Below are 24,547 nucleotides of genomic sequence, written 5' to 3'. Positions count from 1 at the left end.
AGATACATCCATTTTCATCCATTTTAATGACAAGTAATTCCGGACGGAGAGAATATTACTCTCTCCTTTTCAGCAATAGTTAATTCTGGACGGAGGGGATAGTATTTGATCACCATTACACAACCACCACACATTACACAACCATGGATACTACTTCCTTCGTTCATAAAATATTTGTCGTTTTAGATATTTAAATGGATTATCACATAAGGATGTGTATATAGACATATTTTAAAGTGTAGATTCACTCATTTTGCTCCGTATATAGTCACTTGTCAAAATCTCTAGAAAAACAAATATTTAGAAGCGGAGGGAGTAGTAATTACTTTCTTCATAGTGATCTAAACGCTCTAATATTTTTTTTACATAGAGTACACGGCACATCACACATAAACGTTTGTACCAGACCATCAAATTTCAAAAGCCATTATTCACAGTAGTAACAAAAATAAATAAAAATCACACGGTCGTTCAATCATTCACGTATTCACAAACTAATTAACCCCTCGAAAGCACGCAGGGAGAAACTTGGTTCCACTAGTCTTCTTCTTGCCCTGATCCTCTGGTATCTTGGGCTCCTTACTGCTAATGGTGGCAGCGACATCGTCGTCGATGACCTTCCCGGTCAGAACCGGCGGGACGGGCAAGTTCTCCTCAGCGGGCTGCTCCAGCTCCCACTCACCAGTTGGCCCCAGCACCATCCCCTTGTTCCTTTCCACCCACCACGACTCCGGCACGAGGTTGTCATCCTTGAGGAAGGCGGAGGACTTGTTCACCAGCGCCACGCTCCGGTTCACCTGCAGCTTGAACTCGCCCTTCTCGCCGTTCCATCCGGCCACCGTGTGCAGGATACCCTGCAGGTTGTGGTAGTCGCCGACGTTGGTGGTGTCCGGCCTCACGTGGGGAGACTTCTTAGAGTTCACGGAGAGCTCGTCGCCGACGTTGGCGTAGCCGAGGAGGTTGCTCGGGTAGAGCGGGATGAGGTCGGGCTTGTTCCTGACGTGCAGCGCGCGGAGGCCGGGCAGCTCGTCGAACCGCTTCTTGAACTCCGGGTTGCCGACCTGCGGGCTCCCGAACACGATGGCCGTGACCGGGAAGTGGGCGTCGCCGACCTTGGACACGCCGTTGGCCACCATGTCGAAGGCGCAGAGCGTGGCGAGCGACGCGCCGAGGCTGTGGCCGGTGCAGACGATGCTGAGGCTCTCGCCCTTGTACTTGGCGACCAGCTCCCGCACCGCCGCCAGCAGCTGGTCGCGCGCGCTGTACTTGGAGAAGGGCGAGCGCTCGTCGGTGGACGTGTATATGACGTACCAGCCCTTCATGACGCGCGCGTGGCCGCGGGCCGGGTCGCCCTCCGGCAGGATGGCGTCGGGGGCGACCAGGTCGGGCTTGAGCACGTCCACCCACTCGAGGTTCCGGATGGTGCCGCGCAGCGCGACGTAGATGACGCGCTGGCCCGTGGCGGCCGCGGCGGCGTCGGTCGACACGGCGACGTAGCCGACCCAGTTGGACTCCTTGCTCCACGCCTCGCGGGAGAGGGAGTGCACCATGAGCCCCGGGGGCAGCCAGGTGGCCGCGGTGGCGTAGAGGTTGGCGGCCACGGATACGTCGGCCGCGGCGGGGAACTGCGTGCGGCTGAAGAGCGTGGCCCTGGAGAAGCGGCAGGTGCCGCAGTACTTGGAGTGGGGGTCGGAGTTGAAGGAGTCGTAGGTGACCTGGCAGAGGTCGCCGCAGAGGAGGACGAGGCGGCGGAGCGTGAGGTCGAGCGGGTCGAGGAGGCCGTCCCAGTGCGCGGAGCCCAGCAGCTCCGGCCACGCCGGAGCGCCATTGGCGCCGGCGCCGACCAGGGCGCTGGACAGGAGGACGCCTTGGCTCGCGTCCATGTGCGCGCTGAGAGCTGTGTGTGTGATGGGAAGAAGATTAGGTAGCGACTGGACAGGGCGGCAGGGGAGGTGCCCAGGTGGGGATGCTTTGAGTGGGTGCTACTAGTACTAGTGGTGCAGTATGGGTTCGCGCGAGTGGTCGTTATTTTTTTTTTGAGCGTATCGCGCGAGTGGTCGTTGGCGTGGCGCCAGGTGAAGGGCCGGGAACATTTGCACCATCCCGTGTGAAGGTGCAAGACTGCCCGTTTCGGGCCGGGAACGCGGCAAAGCCATAAACTTTCCTTGCTTGTTTTGGTAGATTTTGGATGGATCATGCGTTCACCGGTTTGCCCGTTGCAGTCATAGGCCCTGGCATGACAACAAGTATGGTTACATCTCCGCATGCAGTACACCGTTTTCAATTAAAACCGCAGGATCCAAGAGTCGTGTATTCTCCTGAGCTAGCAGCCCGCCTCCGCTCGCCACTCCGGACGCAGCGGCCACAGCCCCTCCTCTGCCCTGCGGCGCCGCCATGGTTCCCACCCCCCATCACGGCGCCTCCCCAGGCGCTCGGACTCGCCCGTGCCTAGCGGTTCTTCCCCGGAACCGGATCTAGGGCTGCCTCGGCCGGCGTCAACGGCCCTCCCCGGTGCTTTGCCGTGAATCCTGCTGCGGGGTGAGTGCTCCCGCGCCGCGCCCTCGCTCTTCCTGGCGGTCCAAGGGCGGATCCACCCGCAGGGCAGTCGAGGCTTAGATCCATCGTGGTTAGGCCCTCCCTTGAGCCCCTCCCCCCTTTCCTCTTCGGGCGATGAGGATGGATGGACGGCGGTCAAGTCCCGGAAGGCGTGCCAAGCTGCCAAGACGACGGCGGTCCGAAGCAGACGCCAGCGGTTGCGCCGAGCAACCAGGGGTGCGGCCATCAATGGCCATGATGGGCGTGCGGGCTTCTTAAGCCGCTTCGACGGCCTCTGCTTCCGCCGCCTCAGCACCGAGCATCACCGTGTAGATTGCAGAGACCCGCTGCGTTGCATCATTTGCAAGCTGCCTGGGCATTTTGGTAGAGAGTGCGCCAAGAATCCAAAGAAGACTGTCGGGGCGTCTGCCGGAGCGAGGCCACGGTCCCCTCGCGGACGTGTGTCGGTGCACTCGAGGCTTCGCTTCCCCACCCCGCCTCCCCTGCCGGCGCCGCAACCGGTCCCATCCATGGACCGCGAGGCGCACCTCCTCGACCCCTCCCGCCGGGCTCGGGCAAGCCACAAGGTGGTGATCTCCACCCCGGCCATCGAACATCAGGAGTTCCTCCTCCGGAAGAACGCCGTCCTCCTCACGGCGGCCACGCCGAGGCACGCGGCCAGCCCCCTGTCCATCGGCCGCGCCATCGAAGAGCAGCCGCGCATCCCCCCCACCTGCTACGTGTGACCAGCCACGACCCTGAAGACTTCTTCGTCTACTCCGAGCTCCCGGCGCACCACGAGAACGCAGTCCGCACCGGCTCCATCAGCGTCGACGATGTCGCCTTCACCGTCAAGCCCTGGCATGAGGACGACCACGCCGTGCACCAAGACTTCACGCTCCACGTCCGCGTGGTCATCGAGAAGGTCCCCATGCAGCTCTGGTCCCTGGAGGGCGCGGCGGAGATCATCGGCGACATGTGCATCGTCGATCGCCTCGACACCCGCACCCATGAGCGGGGACACACCAAGACCTTTGCTTGCTAGGTGTGGGTCTGGGACGTCGCCAACATCCCCACCAGGCGCATCATCTAGTGCGCGAAGCGCGGCGCTGGGCGCGGCGCTGGGCGCGTCGAGGCCATGCTCGGCTACTCGCCGCCGAGCAGAGAGGTCGCGCCACCCCCCCGGAGTCAGGCGGCATGACATGCTCGTCCATGTGGACAGGGTGGAAGACTGGATGCCGCCCACGCCAAGGCCTTCCCGCTCGCGCCAGAGCGGCCTCCCCTCCTCAGACTCTGACGACGATGCTCCGTTCCCGGCGATTTATCCAGGCACCTGGGCCCGACATGTGGAGGACGGCCAGGGACAGAGCAGAAGGCAGCCACAGGCGGTGGCCTCCTCCGGCTGCCACGGTCTGCAGCTGAGCAAGGGTCGTGACCCCGATGACCACGAGGGCAGCCAGGGCGGCCACCGCTCATGGAAAGACACGCTGTTGGGCCGCCATTCCACACACACGCCGACAACATCGAAGGAGCCAGTCGGGGCAAGGGCTGCCGCAGCCAGGAGGCGGCCTTGCGGCTCATCCCTCCCCTGCCACTGCTTCGCCCGTTGTCCTCCTCCTCCCCACCACCCCCACCCCCACTGCCGCCTCCTGCTGCGTCTCGGCCGACCCAGGATCCCGTTGCCGACTTCTTCCGTAACGATGAGGCTCTGCTCCCGCCGCCCCCACGCGTTGACCAAGGCCAGCTAGAGTTGGAGGCGACCATCGCTGATGCCCTGGCGGCCCCAATGGAGTTTGAGGAGGAACCGGTCAACGCCCTCCAGCTAGGGGAGAGGTGGCCCCCCCAGCTAAGCATGCAGCCCGGCGCGATCCAAGCCTGCCGTGCGGCCCTCACGCCGGCCACCACCGAGACGCGGCTGGGGCCAATCACCCAGCAGGTGCAACAACTGTGGATTGGCCCAGATGGCTCGGCGGCTGCCCAGCTCTTTCGCGACACGTCGGCGCCCCTCCTCTCCGACGCGTCTGCACCCCGTCGTCCATCCGCCCCTCCCAAGTCACGCGCTACTTCTGCACCGTCCAGGCGGAGTGCTAGGAAGGCGGCCAACCCCTCCACCACTCCGGTCACGCAGCGTGCGTCGCTCCACCTGGTCCAAGGACTCGGCATCCTAGGCCCAAAGGAGCGCATGATGGTGGCGGCGGCAGAGGCGCTACTGCGCCGCTTCGCCGCTTCGATGAGCCACTGATAGAGGACGACATCTCCTGCATCGCCAAGCTCACCTGCCTCAACGTCGATGCTCTGCGCACCATGGCTGGCCTCGCCGGCCCGGAAGGAGACGCCCAAGTGTAGTATGTTAGCCGATGTTTTAGTTAGTCTCCGGAGATGGCTAGCCTTAAGCCAGTTCGAGTTAGGATTAAGTGTTATGTGTAGTGACAGGGATCTGTGGGTAGTTCATGGCCAGCGCAATTTGGGTGCTATTGGCGGGCGCTGGCATGCCCCGGCTAGTCTGAATGTGTACTCGTACTTGCTCTCTTTCTTCAGTAGTGAGATTTGTCTCCGGAGCGAAGATACATGTCTCTATGAGTAGCACAAATTGCAATATTATGAATTGGAACGTGCAAGGGCTGAACTCGCCAGCCAAGCGTGCTGCGATCTGTGAAGTAGCCGATGCCCATAGGCTTGTTGTCCTATGTATGCAGGAGACCAAGATCGAATGCTGGTCCCCAGCGATGGTTAGAAAGCTGGGTGTGCAGCACCTAGACGCCTGCGCAGTGCCGCCGGCGGACGGCACCCGAGGCGGTGCTGCAATCTTCTGGGACTCCTCCGCGGTTTCCATTGCAACCCAGGTGATAGGCCAATTCTCCATCACGGCAAGGGCAACACTGCGGCAGTGCAACACCGCCTTCTGGATCACAACGGTGTACAACCCCACGGACGACAACCAGAAAGAAGCTTTCTTGGCTGAACTAGTCTCCGCTAGGCCGCCTGCAGGGGAACCTTGGTTGCTTAATTGTGATTTCAACATCATCTATGAGGCCAGAGACAAGAGCAACCACAATCTGAACAAAAGAATAATGGGAAGGTTTAGAGCAGCCATTGATCGCGCTGGGTTAAGAGAGATCAAGTGCAAGAACATGCGATTCACTTGGAGTAATGAGAGGGAGAATCCGGCCTTTGTAGCCATTGACAAGGTGTTTGGCAATCATGAGTGGGAGGCACTCTTCCCTTCCTTCACGCTAATGGCGGCGCCGACGGCGTGCTCGGATCACTGCCCACTTCTGATGTCAAACCCCTCCGCACCGCATCGCAAAGCAACTTTCAAATTTGAATCCTTTTGGATCAAGTTCCCTCACTTCCACCAAACTATGGCCAGAGCCTGGCAGAGGCTTGTAAACCACAGCAACCCCTTCACCAGGATCAAAGTGAAGATGGCCCGGACAGCCGCGGACCTGAAAATATGGGCCAAAACCCTGTTCAGTGATGCAAAAGTGCAGTTTCATCTCGCTTCGGTGGTGGTGCTAAGGCTGGACGTGGCGCAGGAAAGGAGACAGCTCACCCCGAGAGAATTCTGGCTAAGGAAGACCTGAAGCTGAAAATGGTGGGCTTGGCAGCTCTAGAGAGGGTAAGAAAGCGGCAAGCAGCAAGGACCCGCTGGCTGAAGGCGGGAGATGCAACAACATCCTTCTTCCAAGCAAAGCTGAATTCGAGGCGCAGAAAGAAATTCATCCACTGCCTTCGCATCAACGACACCCACGTCACAAACCACGCAGACAAAGCCAAGATCATCCATGAGCACTTTTCTTCACTGTTGGGCAGGAAAAGGAGCAGAACCCGCTCCATCAACTGGGAAGCGATCAACCTCCCCACGATGCAACCAGGGGGAGAGGGCCTCGACAACCCATTTATGGAGGAGGAGGTGTGGGAAGCCATCTGCGCGTCACTGGCGGAGAAGGCACCAGGACCGGACGGTTTCAACGGATCATTCCTTAGAGCTTGCTGGCAGACCATCAAAGCAGATGAGATGGCGGTATTTCACAAATTCTACCAGCTAGCCGGCAGTGATTTTGCGGCGATCAACCGGGCCCTCATTGTATTGCTGCTGAAGAAAGATGGGGCCAAGCAGATGAATGATTTCCGGCCAATCAGCCTTATACACTCAATGACAAAGCTGATTGCAAAAGTCCTCTCAACTAGGACTGGCTGGAGTGCTTGATCGCCTAGTTTCACCTACGCAAAGTGCCTTCCAGAAGCGCAAAGGAATTCAAGTTTCCTGTATGTTCAGAACCTGGTCAGAAGCTTCCAGAGAAAGAAGACACCGGCTCTCCTTCTGAAGCTTGATATCGCGAGGGCTTTCGACTCCGTCTCCTGGGAATATATCTTAGAGCTCATGCAGCGGATGGGCTTCCCCGCCCGCTGGAGGGATTGGATCGCGCTGCTACTTACATCCTCCTTATCTGCATGCATGCTAAATGGAGACCTAGGACAGTGCATAATTCACCAGCAGGGGCTGAGACAGGGTGATCCCCTCTCCCCCCCCTCTTCATCCCGGCGATCGACCCCCTCCATCGGCTACTGGAGGCCGCCACTCGCTCTGGTGCGCTGGCACCCCTTCCGGCGAGAGCTGTGCACCTCCGGGTCACGCTATACGCCGACGAAGCTGTCATCTTCGCGAACCTAACGCGCCCAGAGATCGACGTGATCATGCAGATCCTTGCGGGCTTCGGGGAGGCAACAAGCCTGAGGATGAGCCCTCAGAAATCATTGGCGGCTCCCATCTGTTGTGAGGGCATCGACCTCGGGTACGTGCTCCAAAGCTTCGGCTGCAACCTCGCGTCCTTCCCCATGAAGTACCTAGGTCTCCCCGTCTGCATAGCTAGGGTTAGGCTAGTCCACCTGCAATACATCTTAGACCGTATCCGTGCAAGGTTAGCAGGTTGGAAGGGGCGGCTACTGCCAATCGCAGGCCGTCGGGTGCTGGTGCGGTGCGTGCTCTCGGCACTGCCCGCATTCGCACTCATGGTGCTGCACGCCCCAAAGAAACTGTTCAAGGAGGTCAACAAGGCGAGGCGGCGATTCCTGTGGGCGTAGGACGAAGCAATCGCTGGAGGCAAATGCAAGGTTAATTGGCAGGTCGTCACACTACAAAAAAAATACACTTCCGTGATGATACATGTTTGTCACAGTAGGTCGCATTTTCTGTCATGCATGTATATCCATGACAATTTTATGACAGAATCAAGATAGTCATACCTGTGCTGTCGTAGAAGTGTTCCATGACATTACCAAAATTATCATCATGGAAGTGTCCACTTCCATGACGATAAATCCCGCGTCACATAAGTGCTTTCGTCAAGGGTGACCGACACGCGGCATCCACCGTAACGGAACGCCGTTAAGCTATCGGGTCGGGTTTTGGATCCGATAACTCGTTAACAACCCCGACCAATGGGGATTTTCCACGTGTAAAATCATCATTGGCTGGAGGAAACACGTGTCGGCTCATCGTTGGGACAGATGTCATCCACTCATTGGACAGAAGGCGCCTATGATACGTTGACATGTGGCACGGCCCAACAGAGGCCCATTCCTGTGAAAAGGCCGGCCCGTTTGACTTGGTCAAAAGGTGGCGGGCCAGCCCATGTAAAGCCTGTTAACGGCCTGTTCGCATATAGCCCATTTACAGCCCGCTAACCCAAGGCCCGTTACGCCCTATCCGAATTAGGCCTAGTAGCGTCATCTGGGCCACCCAATATGATTCCAGCCCGTTTTCACTTCTGGCCCATGTATGGCCCATGACGTCTTTCGGCCCATATGAGGCCCTATGTAACTCTTGGCCTATTAACGACCCGTGGTGAAACTGGCCCGTAATGAACAGTGTATCACTTTACACCCATTAATGGCCCGTGGTGAAACTGACCCGTAATGAACAATGTATCACTTTATACCCATTAACGGCCCGTTATTCTGTTGGGCCGTTTCCAGCCCATGTTATCATTCAGCCTTCTCAGAGCCCATTTATTCTTGGGCTCATTTCCAACATTCTTTACTTACAGCCCGTTACTGTCATTTTCTGCTTGTGGGCCAAATTCAGCCCGTGGTTACAGTCGGCCCGTTAATACGTTGGGCCGTTTTCATAGTGTCATCAAATACGGCCTATTAACGATGGCCCGTTATGGTCGGCCCATGAACGGACGATTCCAACTCTAGCCCGTTTACGGCCATAATGCGGCCTGTTATTGGCCCATGTTTGGCCAATCGATCATACTTTCCGTATAAGGCCCATTGATGATACGACTCGTAGAAGGCCCATTGTTTCTACGGCCCGTAGAAGGCCCATTGTTTCTACGGCCCGTAGAAGGCCCACTGTTTCTACGGCCCGTAGAAGGCCCACAGTTTCTACGGCCCATAGAAGTCCCACTGTTTCTACGGCCCGTAGGAGGCCCAGTGTCACTACAGTAAATATTAGCCCATGGTTATTGTGGCCTAGTTTTAAAAAATAGGTTATTGCAGCCACTAGCAAACCGCGGAAAAAGAACTGCAATGACTACAAGCAAACAAATAAACAAGACAACAAGGAAATAAATAAGCAAGCAACTTACGGTAGGCTATCACGGCTATCACACATATTACATCCACTGGGCATCAAAGTTCGCCACCAGTGCAAATAAATGCGCTGACAAAAGAATATACAAAACTGAGAGCACTTCAGAAGGCACTAGGCCTAGCCAAGTCGGGCCCCCCAAACAGCTGAAGAAGCTGAGTAGACCTCAGTTGTGTCAATGATAGATGCATCAACACTAGATTTAAGGCATGATGGTGCGCACGGCAGTCCTCTGACATCTTCATTGCATCTTTGACTTCAAGTAGGAGCTGAGCTGAAGCAAGCCTTCCTTCTTTAAGTTGAGACTGAAGAAGTTGAACTGATTGAGGCAGCGACTGCACAGAGGTTGTCTCACACCTGTTGGTGAGTAGCTTCAACTCACTGTCTTCATCAAGACAGGACCTTGGGGTCATCTCGCTGTCCTCAAGATGGTTTGGCTCACTATCTTCCCTAAAGTTCTGCCTGGCGTAAGAGATACGAGTCTGAAAGAGAAACAAGGAGACACATAACAGGTTTCACAATTATATAAGCAAATAAATGGATCTGTTCTGCATAAGGAACATGTTTTTACAACTACAATTTGAAACTGGTAGTTTTTGCAAACATCCAATCAGATGTAAACAGCAAAGCAAACAGCAATGGAGGAAATGATGCCTATCCAAATCTATACTAGAACAAAGTTTGAAGGCTTGAGAAGGATGAACTTACATTACATGTTAACACGGGCTGGACAAAGCCCTTCTCCATGTTGATGGAAGGATAATTCAATAAATTCCCCAAAGAAAATTCTTTATAAGCGTTGCCATTATTCTACATTTTGCAAAGAGTAAATATAGATCAAATAATATTGGAAGAAACGGAGGATAATGAAGCTCAAGTGCAGACTGATGATACATAATCAAATAGCAATTAATTAAGTACAGCGTTACAAGGCAAAAGGGAGAGAGGTACTGACAAGAGCAATGTAGAGCCCATTATTGTTTTGAGATCGTATGATCCTTTGAGCAAGGAGATTCATCTGAAATTAGTTTTCATACAAGAGAGAAGGCACAAGTAGAAATTTAGGAGTTCAAATTTTGAATTGATATCATAGACAGTACCTGACGCTGGGCTCCCAGCAGTTCTAATAGGGGTTTGGCCACTGGAGTAGGGGTAAAGTGTGGTACAGTTGGGCCCGTGTTTTCTGTGGCTGCTGATCTATCTGATTTAACAGGTATCACTACCTTTTCCAAATACCTAGTTTGTACTCCTTGAGGATCTGCACTCACCCTCTTCCTTTTGGACATCTATTACGAAAGAACAATATTTGACTAGAAAAACATAGTGTGACGACACATGGAATAGGTACAGAAAATGGATAGGTATGGAATATACTCATATATGATACTTAAACTAAGCAGATGGTATAACAAAGTAGAAGTAATGCAAGAGGTCAGATGCAAAATATGTGCGACCAATACAACTTTGCAAAGTTAGAGCAAGCACCTTGATGGGTGAATAAGATAGGCCATCCTCCACCATGCCAAGTTTGTTAGCCAGTGGATCGTTCCGCAATATTCCTCTCGTGCGCCCATTCTCATATTCATTTTGATAATGTTCAATATCTGACATGCATGAAAACATAAAAACAAGTGAGATTTTCTTTGTAATGCAGAAGTGATTCTAATCCAATACTGCCTCCCTGTAAACCCCTTTGTGCTATCTCTGCAATTCTTTTAAAAGATGCCATGCATGCTGTAATTTTTTGTGTGCATTAATATAATGTGGCCTACTACTCAAAATATGAGAGCTCCAGAAGTGATGACACTTCGCAGACGATAGCTTCAACATATAGTAAAGAAGAACAAGTCGACCTGACCTATCAGATTCAAAATATACTAAGGGAGAACAACTCGACCTGACCAGTTGATCGCAACAGAAGAGTATCATCTTAAAGAAGAGCAGAAGAGCAAGCAAATTGAAGATATTACAAGTCTTTCAATACAGTGTTGGTTGGCCACCCATGATGAACCAGAGCGCACAGAGAAATACTATTCTTTCCGGTCTCTCCATATGTGGCTCACATGCATTTCGAAACTAAAGTAGGAACGTTTAGCTAACCAATTAAACATCTCTCAGTTTTACTAATATCAGCAATAATATCAGATATGAATTTGTACAACTAAGCTTGTTTAGCTCGATGGGTGGAGCAGTGCTATTACGACACGAACCACGTAGGCTGATTGTGGTCATCATAAAATGGAGAAAACATAAGCATGATGAGTACAGTGTTGACCGTGGCAGTGGGATGGCAGATCTGAAGCTGCAAACCACGCAAAGGGTAGTTAGCAACCGATGTTTGCTTTGAAATAACAACTAAGATTTGGTATGGACAAGAAGGTACGGTCAACAAGTGACAAAGAAATGCAATTATGTTGTCTCTCTATATGTCGCGACATGCATTTGGAAACTCAAGTGGGACCTTTAGCTAACCAATTAAATGTGCCGGTTAACTAATATCAGTATCATATCACAATCATATTTGAAAAACTAAGCTTTCAAATTCTGAGTGTTGTGTTGTTTAGCTTGAAGGGTGGAGTAATGCTAGTACGGCAGAAAGCACCTCCGCAGATCATAGTAGAGTAGATAAAAGGGGGAAAACCCTAATCATCAAGAGAAAAATCAGGAAAGTGGAACTAGCTGGACCAGTGGGTGGCGCACATGCTTTTCGAAACGAATATAGGAACATTAGTTGACCAATTAAACATTCTCTGTTTTAGTGATATGAGCATCATATCAGATTCGTATTTCAACACGTAAACTTTGGGCTGAGGTCTTGAGGAGCAGTGCTAGCACGACACGAAGCACCTACGATGATGGTAGTGAATATAAAGGGGGGAAACCATAAGCTTTACGAGTATAGTGCCTGTGCCATGGCAGATCTAAAGGTGCAAACCGGACAAAGCTACTTCGCAACCAATGTTTGCTTTCAACTAGCCACTACGATTTGGTACGGACAAGAAAAGTACAGTAAACAAATTACGATCTATTTTCCGGGTGAGATCAATAACTTAAGCACATATGGAAGAGTACCACCTCTCTTGCGACGCCGTGTAGGCCTATGCTGATACGTTGAGGGTGCTGCGGGTGCGATGGCTGTCGGCGGCGGGGAAGAAGACTTTAGACGGCAGACGGTCGGGTCGGGGGATATATCCTATTGCCGTGGACAAGGCGGTCGTAGGAGCGGCAACGGAAAGGTGGACGACGACACTGATGAAGCGAGAGGAGGCGATGAAAGGATCCTGGTCCAACGCCGTGGATGAGAGACGTCCATCTCTTGCAGTGGACGACGAGGTAGGGGTAGCGGCTCTGGCAAGGTGGAGGATGAGGTGGCGGACGGAGAAGGCTGGCCGCAGTGCGGAGGTTGTGGTGCCGTTGACGGCGTATGAATTGGGAAATGGAGGGGAGGGGGATCTCAAACTTTGGGACGCGCTTCTCTGAAATGGGGGAAAGTTACGAACTTATCCCCCGTTTAAAATTTCGGACATCGCGTCGGTTGGGGATATGACGGTAATCTCGCATCTCCCAAACATTTGCCAGTAACTATTTCGGGCGAGGAGAGGGTGTTTTGCCGCCCACGGTTGGCGCCCACGGTGTATGAACGGGGCTGACAGGTAGGGCGGTTATGTCACGTCTGATGGAAGTTACACATCTGCCCCTATTTAAAATATTAGCCTACATCGATTTCGGACGAGGAGAGTTTGTTTTGCCGCCCACCGTATATGAATGGGGAAATGGAGGAAGAGACACATGTATTTCGGACGAGCTTGAATCAAATGTGTTTTGCCGCCCACGTTTGGCGCCCACCGTGTCTGAATGGGCTCAGAGGCCGTCGTGTCACGTCTGATTGAAGTTACTAGTCTACCCCTATCGACAGCAGTGTAAATCCGGTTGATAAGGATGTCAAGTGTCAGGGGTAGACAGTAATTTCCATCTCGCAAACACTTGCTTCGGGCAGCCCACAAATTATAGTGGGTGTTTAGCTGCTTCGTTCAAAACTTGGGAGAATTAGCATTCACGTTTGCTCTAGGACCTGTCAAACTAAATTCAAATCCAATTTATATTCGATTACGAATATCCACAGATAATTATACGTTTTGTTATTTATTTCTTCAAAACCACAACAAAGATTTATTCCACCTTTATATATGATTATGATTTAGAAATGTCGTGATCTTCGAATTCAGTAGGTTGGATACACTCTAAGTCAAACAGTTATTTCATCCAATACAATATGCTCACACGAAAAACAGTTCAGCTTATGTCAATCATACAAGTACTGAGGATTACCTCGCCTAAAAAATTCGGATCATTACAACACATGGACAACATAGGGGGTCTTGCAACATAATCCAATCAGAGACATGACACAACATGCAAGTACAATAATCTAATGACAATTTCAACTGGTATCTAAAGAATAACCGGGATTACCTTGGGCTTCAGATAGCAGAAACATCAGGACCTCCTCCGTCTTCAAATGCAACATTCTTACTTCCTCCAATTCTTGGGTTGCTTGCATAATGCGTGCCGCTAATTCCGTAATTTCCAGCCCCAAGATAAAGATTACCTCATTCATGGCAGCCACACCATCTCTTTCTGCCTCTAGTAGAGCCTCAAGCACTATAATATCTGTGCTCAGACTACTCTCCGACGGTGTTGCCTCTGAATTGCTACCATCTGGTAACATGGATGGTGCACTGCTTCCACAAATAGATTCTGGGGTTGTACATTGTGTCCTGGTGTGAACGGCATCCTAAAATGTTTCCGCTGGACATCAGTAAGAGATAGTTATCGTATGATCCAGGCAGTAAGCTTACATGGTAAACGACGGACGAATTATTGCTGAGCATGGCAAACTATATTTAAATGGTTCGAAGCAGCATCAGCCGAAATTGAAATGGTAAGATGAAACTAGGGATGTAAGTGGCAAATAAACGACATCCGTCAGTCCCATCTAGTTAGTTTTTGCTACCTCCCTAGTTCATTTTCCTCAAAAAACAAAAAACTATCATACCACTAGTGGACTTTAATCGGGATTAAACGGGGCCCAGTTGACATCCCTAGTTGAAAGGGAGTGTACAACCGCTATATTTAAGTTGCCAAGGCATCTAAGCAGTTGAAATAATCTGAGAAAGCACTTAACAGTGTGGCCTCATATAAACTACGAAGACAGTCTTGTGATGAAGTTGAGAGGAAAAGTTAAGGACTCAAATGAAATAGGCATGCATTTCTTTACGATAGTACAACAGGCACTGCTGACATATTGGCCAACTCAGGTATAGCGTAACAACAAATAAGCATTCGAATCAAGCAATACAGCAAAGCAGACAACTGAAATATTTGTAATTTGGTAGGATTACACGTTGAGGGCACAAGCCAAGAAAGCAGCCCACTCGCATTACATTTCACATGTACTAAAACACACTAGCTTACAATATGTTGCTCTGAAGCCTAGCTGCTGTTGCAATGTTCTTTAAAGATATCATCATCATCCCGTGGTTGCATATCTAGTTGTTATAGTTTATTCTGCACCATCTATTTAGGTAAAATTAGTTTTAGTCGCATGCACTGGTCCGAATTGATCATCAATGGTTCATCTAAACTAATGAAAGAAGGGTGTGTGCATACAAGATAATATATCTGCTTCCCTCTATTTTTATGCATGTTCGAGGTGCCAGCCCCAAAAGAACAAATATTTTGCTTGATGGGGTTGGCAGCTCCATAATTAATAGAAGCATCAAATTAGTCATGCAACTTGGAAAGATCAAGAACACACAAACAAGTAATGAACAGAGGCTCGGAGCAGTGATGTAATAGCTAGCATCAGAAAATGTAGGGTAAAACGAACAAAAAGCAGCGGAACCACATGCTAGTTTGCTGATGTGTAATTAAGCATAGAGAACATTAAGCAGTCTGATGGAACCAACAGGTGGCATCAGAACAAAACTAAAGAATATTAACTATATATGCATTGGTATGTAATTTAGCACATGTAACATGTTCACTGCCAGAAGTATGGCCCTACAGGTGCAAGCAGAATAACACGTCTCATGAAAAACTGAATGATGCCCTGAAGAAATTCAAAGGTGCGGTGCTTATGCTAGGAAAGTGAACGTAGGCGCCGGCCGATGGATAATAGTACCTGATTCTCGGCGGCATATGGGTATTGTTGTCATACTTGATAGCTAAGGATCGTCGATGGTGCTCGTGTTGCGGTTGAGTTTGGGCCGGCTGTCACCGTCGCTGAAGCGGCTCCGGTGCTACGGTTGCGGCGCCTGTCGACATACAAGAAAGATCATCTGTGGTAAGTGAACAGTTACACGATAAAGAGAAAAACCGAAGGAGTACAAATCCAAATAACCTGATGAGGCTGCGGCGTCGGTAAAGCAGGGCCGGTGGAGTTGAATATGGCATCTGTGGAGCGGGTCCGGTGCAGTGGACGAAGGCTTCGGCGGGCGCGTTGTACAGTGCTTTCGGTGAGGCGGATCTGTTGCGGCGGATGAGGGCTTGTATGAAGGCCAACGAAGGGGCAGACGAGGGAGTCAGTGAAGGGCCTACGCTATGGTGGACGAGGGCGCTGGTTAAGCAGATTCGGTGCGGTGGACCATGATGGCGGTCAAGGAGATCTGGAGCGGTGGACAAGCCAATTGCTGAAGCGGCTCCGGTGAAGTGGTGAGTTGGCAGTTGGGGGTTCCAAGGTGCGGAAGGTAGATCCGGCGGGGTGTGAGGTCCACCGCTTGAAGGAAATATGCCCTAGAGGAAATAATAAAGTTATTATTTATTTCCTTATATCATGATAAATGTTTATTATTCATGCTAGAATTGTATTAACCGGAAACATAATACATGTGTGAATACATAGACAAATAGAGTGTCACTAGTATGCCTCTACTTGACTAGCTCGTTAATCGAAGATGGTTATGTTTCCTAACCATAAACAAAAGAGTTGTTATTTGATTAACGGGATCACATCATTAGGAGAATGATGTGATTGACATGACCCATTCCATTAGCTTAGCACCCGATCGTTTAGTATGTTGCTATTGCTTTCTTCATGACTTATACATGTTCCTATGACTATGAGATTATGCAACTCCTGTTTGCCGGAGGAACACTTTGTGTGCTACCAAACATCACAACGTAACTGGTTGATTATAAAGGAGCTCTACATGTGTCTCCAAAGGTACATGTTGGGTTGGCGTATTTCGAGATTAGGATTTGTCACTCCGATTGTCGGAGAGGTATCTCTGGGCCCTCTCGGTAATGCACATCACATAAGCCTTGCAAGCATTGCAACTAATGAGTTAGTTGTGAGATGATGTATTACGGAACGAGTAAAGAGACTTGCCGGTAACGAGATTGAACTAGGTATTAAGATACCGATGATCGAATCTCGGGCAAGTAACATACCGATGACAAAGGGAACAACGTATGTTGTTATGCGGTCTGACTGATAAAGATCTTCGTAGAATATGTGGGAGCCAATATGAGCATCCAGGTTCCGCTATTGGTTATTGACTGGAGACGTGTCTCGGTCATGTCTACATTATTTTCGAACCCGTAGGGTCTGCACGCTTAAGGTTTCAATGACAGTTATATTATGAGTTTATGAGTTTTGATGTACTGAAGGAGTTCGGAGTCCCGGATAAGATCGGGGACATGACGAGGAGTCTCGAAATGGTCGAGACGTAAAGATCGATATATTGGACGACTATATTCGGACATCGGAAAGGTTCCGAGTGATTCGGGTATTTTTCGGAGTGCCGGAGAGTTACGGGAATACGTATTGAGCCTTATTGGGCCATACGGGAAAGAAGAAAAAGGGCCTCAAGGGTGGCCGCACCCCTCCCCTTGGTCTGGTCCGAATTGGACTAGGGAAGGGGGGCGCCCCCTTCCTTCCTTCTCCTTTTTCCTTCCTCTTTTCCTATTCCATATGGGAGGTGGAATCCTACTAGGACTAGGGAATCCTAGTAGGACTCCACACTTGGCGCGCCCCCTCCTAGGGCCGGCCTCCTCCTCCCTTGCTCCTTTATATACGGGGGCAGGGGGCACCTCTAGACACAAGTTGATCCACGTGATCATATTCTTAGACGTGTGCGGTGCCCCCTTCCACCATAATCCTCGATAATATTGCAGGGGTGCTTAGGCGAAGCCCTGCGACGGTAGTACATCAAGATCGTCACCACGCCGTCGTGCTAACGGAACTCTTCCCCGACACTTTGCTGGATCGGAGTCCGGGGATCGTCATCGAGCTGAACGTGTGCTAGAACTCGGAGGTGCCGTAGTTTCGGTGCTTGATCGGTCGGGCCGTGAAGACGTACGACTACATCAACCGCGTTGTGCTAACGCTTCCGCTGTCGGTCTACAAGGGTACGTAGATCATACTCTCCCCTCTCGTTGCTATGCATCACCATGATCTTGCGTGTGCGTAGGATTTTTTTTGAAATTACTACGTTCCCCAACAGTGGCATCCGAGCCTAGGTTTTATGTGTTTATGTTATATGCACGAGTAGAACACAAGTGAGTTGTGGGCGATATAAGTCATACTGCTTACCAGCATGTCATACTTTGGTTCGGCGGTATTGTTGGACGAAGCGGCCCGGACCGACATTACGCGTACGCTTATGCGAGACCGGTTCTCCTGATGTGCTTTGCACAAAGGTGGCTAGCGGGTGACAGTTTCTCCAACTTTAGTTGAACCGAGTGTGGCTACTCTCGGTCATTGCAAAGGTTAAAACAACACCAACTTGACAAACTATCGTTGTGGTTTTGATGCGTAGGTAAGATTGGTTCTTGCTTAAGCCCGTAGCAGCCATGTAAAACTTGCAACAACAAAGTACAGGACGTCTAACTTGTTTTTGCAGGGCATGTTGTGATGTGATATGGTCAAGACATGATGCTAAATTTTATTGTATGAGATGATCATGTTTTGTAACCGAGTTATTGGCAACTGGCAGGAGCCATATGGTTGTCGCTTTATTGTATGCAATGCAATCGCGCTGTAATGCTTTACTTTATCACTAAGCGGTAGCGATAGTCATGGAAGCATAAGATTGGCGAGATGACAATGATGCTACGATGGAGATCAAGGTGTCGCGCCGGTGACGATGATGATCATGACGGTGCTTCGAAGATGGAGATCACAAGCACAAGATGATGGTGGCCATATCATATCACTTATATTGATTGCATGTGATGTTTATCTTTTATGCATCTTATCTTGCTTTGATTGACGGTAGCATTATAAGATGATCTCTCACTAATTATCAAGAAGTGTTCTCCCTGAGTATGCACCGTTGCGAAAGTTCTTCGTGCTGAGACACCACGTGATGATCGGGTGTGATAGGCTCTACGTTCAAATACAACGGGTGCAAAACAGTTGCACACGCAGAATACTCAGGTTATACTTGACGAGCCAAGCATATACAGATATGGCCTCAGAACACGGAGACCGAAAGGTCGAGCATGAATCATATAGCAGATATGATCAACATAGCAATGTTCATCAATGAAACTACTCCATCTCACGTGATGATAGGACATGGTTTAGTTGATTTGGATCACGTAATCAGTTAGAGGATTAGAGGGATGTCTATCTAAGTGGGAGTTCTTAAGTAATATGATTAATTGAACTTAAATTTATCATGAACTTAGTCCTGGTAGTATTTTGCAAATTATGTTGTAGATCAATAGCTCGCGTTGTTGCTTCCTGTGTTTATTTTGATATGTTCCTAGAGAAAATTGTGTTGAAAGTTGTTAGTAGCAATGATGCGGATTGGATCCGTGATCTGAGGTTTATCCTCATTGCTGCATAGAAGAATTATGTCCTTGATGCACCGCTAGGTGACGGACCTATTGCAGGAGTAGATGTAGACGTTATGAACGTTTGGCTAGCTCAATATGATGACTACTTGATAGTTTAGTGCACCATGCTTAATGGCTTAGAATCAGGATTTCAAAGACGTTTTGAACATCATGGAGCATATGAGATGTTCCAGGAGTTGAAGTTAATATTTCAAGCAAATACCCGAGTAGAGAGATATGAAGTCTCCAACAAGTTCTATAGCTAAAAGATGGAGGAGAATCGCTCAACTAGTGAGCATGTGCTCAGATTGTCTGAGTACTACAATCGCTTGAATCAAGTGGGAGTTAATCTTCCAGATAAGATAGTGATTGACAGAATTCTCTAGTCACCATCACCAAGTTAGTAGAACTTCGTGATGAACTATGATATGCAAGGGATAACTTAAACGATTCCCAAGCTCTTCGTAATGCGGAAATTGACGAAGGTAGAAATCGAGAAAAACATCAAGTGTTGATGGTAGACAAGACCACTAGTTTCAAGAAAAGTGCAGAGGGAAGAAGGGGAACTTCAAGAAGAATAGCAAGCAAGTTGTTGCTCAAGTGAAGAAGCCCAAGTCTGGTCCTAAGCCTGAGACTAAGTGTTTCTACTGCAAAGGGACTGGTCACTGGAAGCGGAACTACCCCAAGTGATTGGCAGATAAGAAGGATGGCAAAGTGAACATACGTATATTTGATATACATATTATTGATGTGTACTTTACTAGTGTTTATAGCAACCCCTCAGTATTTGATACTAGTTCAGTTGCTAAGATTAGTAACTCGAAACGGGAGTTGCAGAATAAACAGAGACTAGTTAAGGGTGAAGTGACGATGTGTGTTGGAAGTGGTTCCAAGATTGATATGATCATCATCGCACACTCCCTATACTTTCGGGATTAGTGTTGAACCTGAATAAGTGTTATTTGGTGTTTGCGTTGAGCATGAATATGATTTGATCATGTTTATTGTAATACGGTTATTCATTTAAGTAAGAGAATAAATTGTTGTTCTGTTTACATGAATAAAACCTTATATGGTTACACACCCAATGAAAATAGTTCGTTGGATCTCGATCGTAGTGATACACATAATCATAATATTGAAACCAAAAGATGCAAAGTTAATAATGATAGTGCAACTTATTTGTTGCACTGCCGTCTAGGTCATATTGGTGTAAAGCGCATGAAGAAACTCCATGCTAATGGGTTTTTGGAATCACTTGATTATGAATCAGTTGATGCTTGCGAACCATGCCTCATGGGCAAGATGACTAAAACGCCGTTCTCCGGAACTATGGAGCGAGCAACTGACTTATTGGAAATAATACATACTGATGTATGAGATCCGATGAGTGTTAAGGCTCGTGGCGGGTATCATTATTTTCTGACCTTCACAGATGATTTGAGCAGATATGGGTATATCTACTTAATGAAACACAAGTCTGAAATATTTGAAAAGTTCAAAGAATTTCAGAGTGAAGTGGAGAATCATCATAACAAGAAAATAAAAGTTTCTACGATATGATCGCAGAGGTAAAATATTTGAGTTACGAGTCAGGCCTTCAGTTAAAACAATGTGAAATAGTTTCACTACTCACGCCACCTGGAACACCACAGCGTAATGGTGTGTCCGAACATCATAACCGTACTTTATTAGATATGGTGCAATCTATGATGTCTCTTACCGATCTACCACTATCGTTTTGGGGTTATGCATTAAAGACAACTGCATTCACGTTTAATAGGGCACCATCTAAGTCCGTTGAGACAACACAATCTGAACTGTGGTTTGGCAAGAAACCAAAGTTGTCGTTTCTTAAAGTTTGGGATTGTGATGCTTATATGAAAAAGTTTCATCCTGATAAGCTCAAACCCAAATCAGAGAAATATGTCTTCATAGGATACCCAAAGGAGATTATTGGGTACACCTTCTATCACAGATCCGAAGGCAAGACATTCGTTGCTAAGAATGGATCCTTTCTAGAGAAGGAGTTTCTCTTTAAAGAAGTGAGTGGGAGGAAAGTAGAACTTGATAAGGTAATTGTACCTTCTCCCTTATTGAAAAGTAGTTCATCACAAGAAATCTGTTCCTGTGACTACTACACCAATTAATGAGGAAGACTAATGATGATGATCATGTAACTTCAGATCAAGTTAATACCGAATCTCGTAGGTAAACCAGAGTGAGATCCGCACCAAAGTGGTACGGTAATCCTGTTCTAGAAGTCATGTTACTAGACCATGACGAACTTGTGAACTATGAGGAAGCGATGATGAGCCTAGATTCCGCGAAATGGCTTGAGGCCATGAAATCTGAGATGAGATCCATGTATGAGAACAAAGTATGGACTTTGATTGACTTGCCCAATGATCGGCGAGCCATTGAGATTAAATGGATCTTTAAGAGGAAGACGGACGCTGATAGTAGTGTTACTATCTACAAAGCTAGAATTGTCGCAAAAAGGTTTTCGACAAGTTCAAGGTGTTGACTATGATGAGAGTTTCTCACTCGTATCTATGCTTAAGTCTGTCCGAATCATGTTAGCAATTACCGCATTTTATGAAATCCAGCAAATGGATGTCAAAACTGCATTCCTGAATGGATTTCTGGAAGAAGAGTTGTATATGATGCAGCCGGAAGGTTTTGTCGATCCAAAAGGAGCTAACAAAGTGTGCAAGCTCCAGCGATCCATTTATGGACTGGTGCAAGCCTCTCGGAGTTGGAATAAACGCTTTGATAGTATGATCAAAGCATATAGTTTTATACAGACTTGCGGTGAAGCCTGTATTTACAAGAAAGTGAGTGGGAGCACTACAGCATTTCTGATAAGTATATGTGAATGACATATTGTTGATCGGAAATAATGTAGAATTATTCTGCAAAGCATAAAGGAGTGTTTTTAAAGAAGTTTTTCAAAGAAAGACCTCGGTGAAGCTGCTTACATATTAAGCATCAAAATCTATAGAGATAGATCAAGACGCTTGATAAGTTTTTTCAATGAGTACATACCTTGACAATATTTTGAAGTAGTTCAAAAATGGAACAGACAAAGAAAGAGTTCTTGGCTGTGTTACAAGGTATGAAATTGAGTAAGACTCAAAGCCCGACCACGGCAGAAGATAGAAAGAGAATGAAAGTCATTCCCTATGCCTCAGCCATAGGTTCTATAAAGTATGCCATGATGTGTACCAGATCTATTGTATACCCTACACTGTGTTAAGCAAGGGAGTACAATAGTGATCTAAGAGTAGATCACTGGACATTGGTCAAAATTATCCTTAGTGGAATAAGGAAATATTTCTCGATTATGGAGGTGACAAAAGGTTCGTCGTAAAAGGTTACATCGATGCAAGTTTTGACACAGATCTGGATGACTCTAAGTCTCGATCTAGATACATATTGAAAGTGGGAGCAATTAGCTAGAGTAGCTCCGTGCAGAGCATTGTAGACATAGAATTCGCAAAATACATACGGATCTGTATGTGACAGACCCGTTGACTAAAATTATCTCACAAGCAAAACATGATCACACCTTAGTACTCTTTGGGTGTTAATCACATAAATGATGTGAACTAGATTATTGACTCTAGTAAACCCTTTGGGTATAGGTCACATGACGATGTGTACCTACCGCTACACCTTTACATTTTTACCCTTGTCTACGTTGCCACCTGTCGGTGACCCCTTGAGCATATAAAAGGAGGCCCGTGCGCAATGTAGGGGGGGGGAGAGAAAAACTCTCAGGCTCGGTCTCGTTAGCTGCTGGGGTGTACTGTAGCACTCCGCGCTCTCGAGCAAGAACTCAATACAAATCACAAAGTAGGAGTAGGGTTTTACGCATCCGTGCGGCCCGAACCTGGGTAAACCGCTCGTGTGCTTCGCCTTGATCCGCTCTTCGTGCGACCTCCGCCCCCGCCGAACCGAAAGGGACTCGGTCCGCCGGTCCCATAGGTGCTCGTGGATCAGAACCCCGACATCTTTGGCGCGCCAACTATGGGTGTTAATCACATGGTGATGTGAACTCTTGGTGTTGAATCACATGGCGATGTGAACTAGATTATTGACTCTAGTGCAAGTGGGAGACTGAAGGAAATATGCCCTAGAGGCAATAATAAAGTTATTATTTATTTCCTTATATCATGATAAATGTTTATTATTCATGCTAGAATTGTATTAACCGGAAACATAATACATGTGTGAATACATAGACAAACAGAGTGTCACTAGTATGCCTCTACTTGACTAGCTCGTTAATCGAAGATGGTTATGTTTCCTAACCATAAACGAAAGAGTTGTTATTTGATTAACGGGATCACATCATTAGGAGAATGATGTGATTGACATGACCCATTCCATTAGCTTAGCATCCGATCGTTTAGTATGTTGCTATTGCTTTCTTCATGACTTATACATGTTCCTATGACTATGAGATTATGCAACCCCCGTTTGCCGGAGGAACACTTTGTGTGCTACCAAACATCACAACGTAACTGGGTGATTATAAAGGAGCTCTACAAGTGTCTCCAAAGGTACATGTTGGGTTGGCGTATTTCGAGATTAGGATTTGTCACTCTGATTGTCAGAGAGGTATCTCTGGGCCCTCTCGGTAATGCACATCACATAAGCCTTGCAAGCATTGCAACTAATGAGTTAGTTGTGAGATGATGTATTACGGAACGAGTAAAGAGACTTGCTGGTAACGAGATTGAACTAGGTATTAAGATACCGATGATCGAATCTCGGGCAAGTAACATACCGATGACAAAGGGAACAACGTATGTTGTTATGCGGTCTGACCGATAAAGATCTTCATAGAATATGTGGGAGCCAATATGAGCATCCAGGTTCCGCTATTGGTTATTGACTGGAGACGTGTCTCGGTCATGTCTACATTGTTCTCGAACCCGTAGGGTCCGCACGCTTAAGGTTTCAATGACAGTTATATTATGAGTTTATGAGTTTTGATGTACCGAAGGAGTTAGGAGTCCCGGATGAGATCGGGGACATGACGAGGAGTCTCGAAATGGTCGAGACGTAAAGATCGATATATTGATCATCAATGGTTCATCTAAACTAATGAAAGAAGGGTGTGTGCATACACGATAATATATCTGCTTCCCTCTATTTTTATGCATGTTCGAGGTGCCAGCCCCAAAAGAACAAATATTTTGCTTGATGGGGTTGGCAGATCCATAATTAATAGAAGCATCAAATTAGTCATGCAACTTGGAAAGATCAAGAACACACAAACAAGTAATGAACAGAGGCTCGGAGCAGTGATGTAATAGCTAGCATCAGAAAATGTAGGGTAAAACGAACAAAAAGCAGTGGAACCACATGCTAGTTTGCTGATGTGTAATTAAGCATAGAGAACATTAAGCAGTCTGATGGAACCAACAGGTGGCATCAGAACAAAACTAAAGAATATTAACTATATATGCATTGGTATGTAATTTAGCACATGTAACATGTTCACTGCCAGAAGTATGGCCCTACAGGTGCAAGCAGAATAACACGTCTCATGAAAAA

At 48.2% G+C, this 24,547-nt stretch overlaps 1 protein-coding gene across 1 annotated transcript; it reads right to left on the bottom strand.

Annotated features, from left to right (window-relative positions):
• Positions 1–334: 334 nt before the first annotated feature.
• On the bottom strand, positions 335–1,996 carry LOC123061743 (phospholipase A1-II 5). Its single transcript, XM_044484980.1, has one exon. The coding sequence runs from the start codon at positions 1,881–1,883 to the stop codon at positions 495–497; it is 1,389 nt and encodes a 462-aa protein (XP_044340915.1). The 5' UTR covers positions 1,884–1,996; the 3' UTR covers positions 335–494.
• Between the last annotated feature and the right edge of the window lie 22,551 nt (positions 1,997–24,547).

This window comes from Triticum aestivum, chromosome 3A (assembly GCF_018294505.1).
Source record: "Triticum aestivum cultivar Chinese Spring chromosome 3A, IWGSC CS RefSeq v2.1, whole genome shotgun sequence".
Lineage (NCBI taxonomy): Eukaryota > Viridiplantae > Streptophyta > Magnoliopsida > Poales > Poaceae > Triticum > Triticum aestivum.
The sequence above is the reverse complement of the archived record's forward strand: the minus strand, read 5'-3'. Positions and strand labels throughout refer to the sequence as shown.

Bases quoted from the DNA above. Each gene is read 5' to 3' on its own strand.
- LOC123061743 (XM_044484980.1), bottom strand. From the start codon at position 1,883: ATGGACGCGAGCCAAGGCGTCCTCCTGTCCAGCGCCCTGGTCGGCGCC.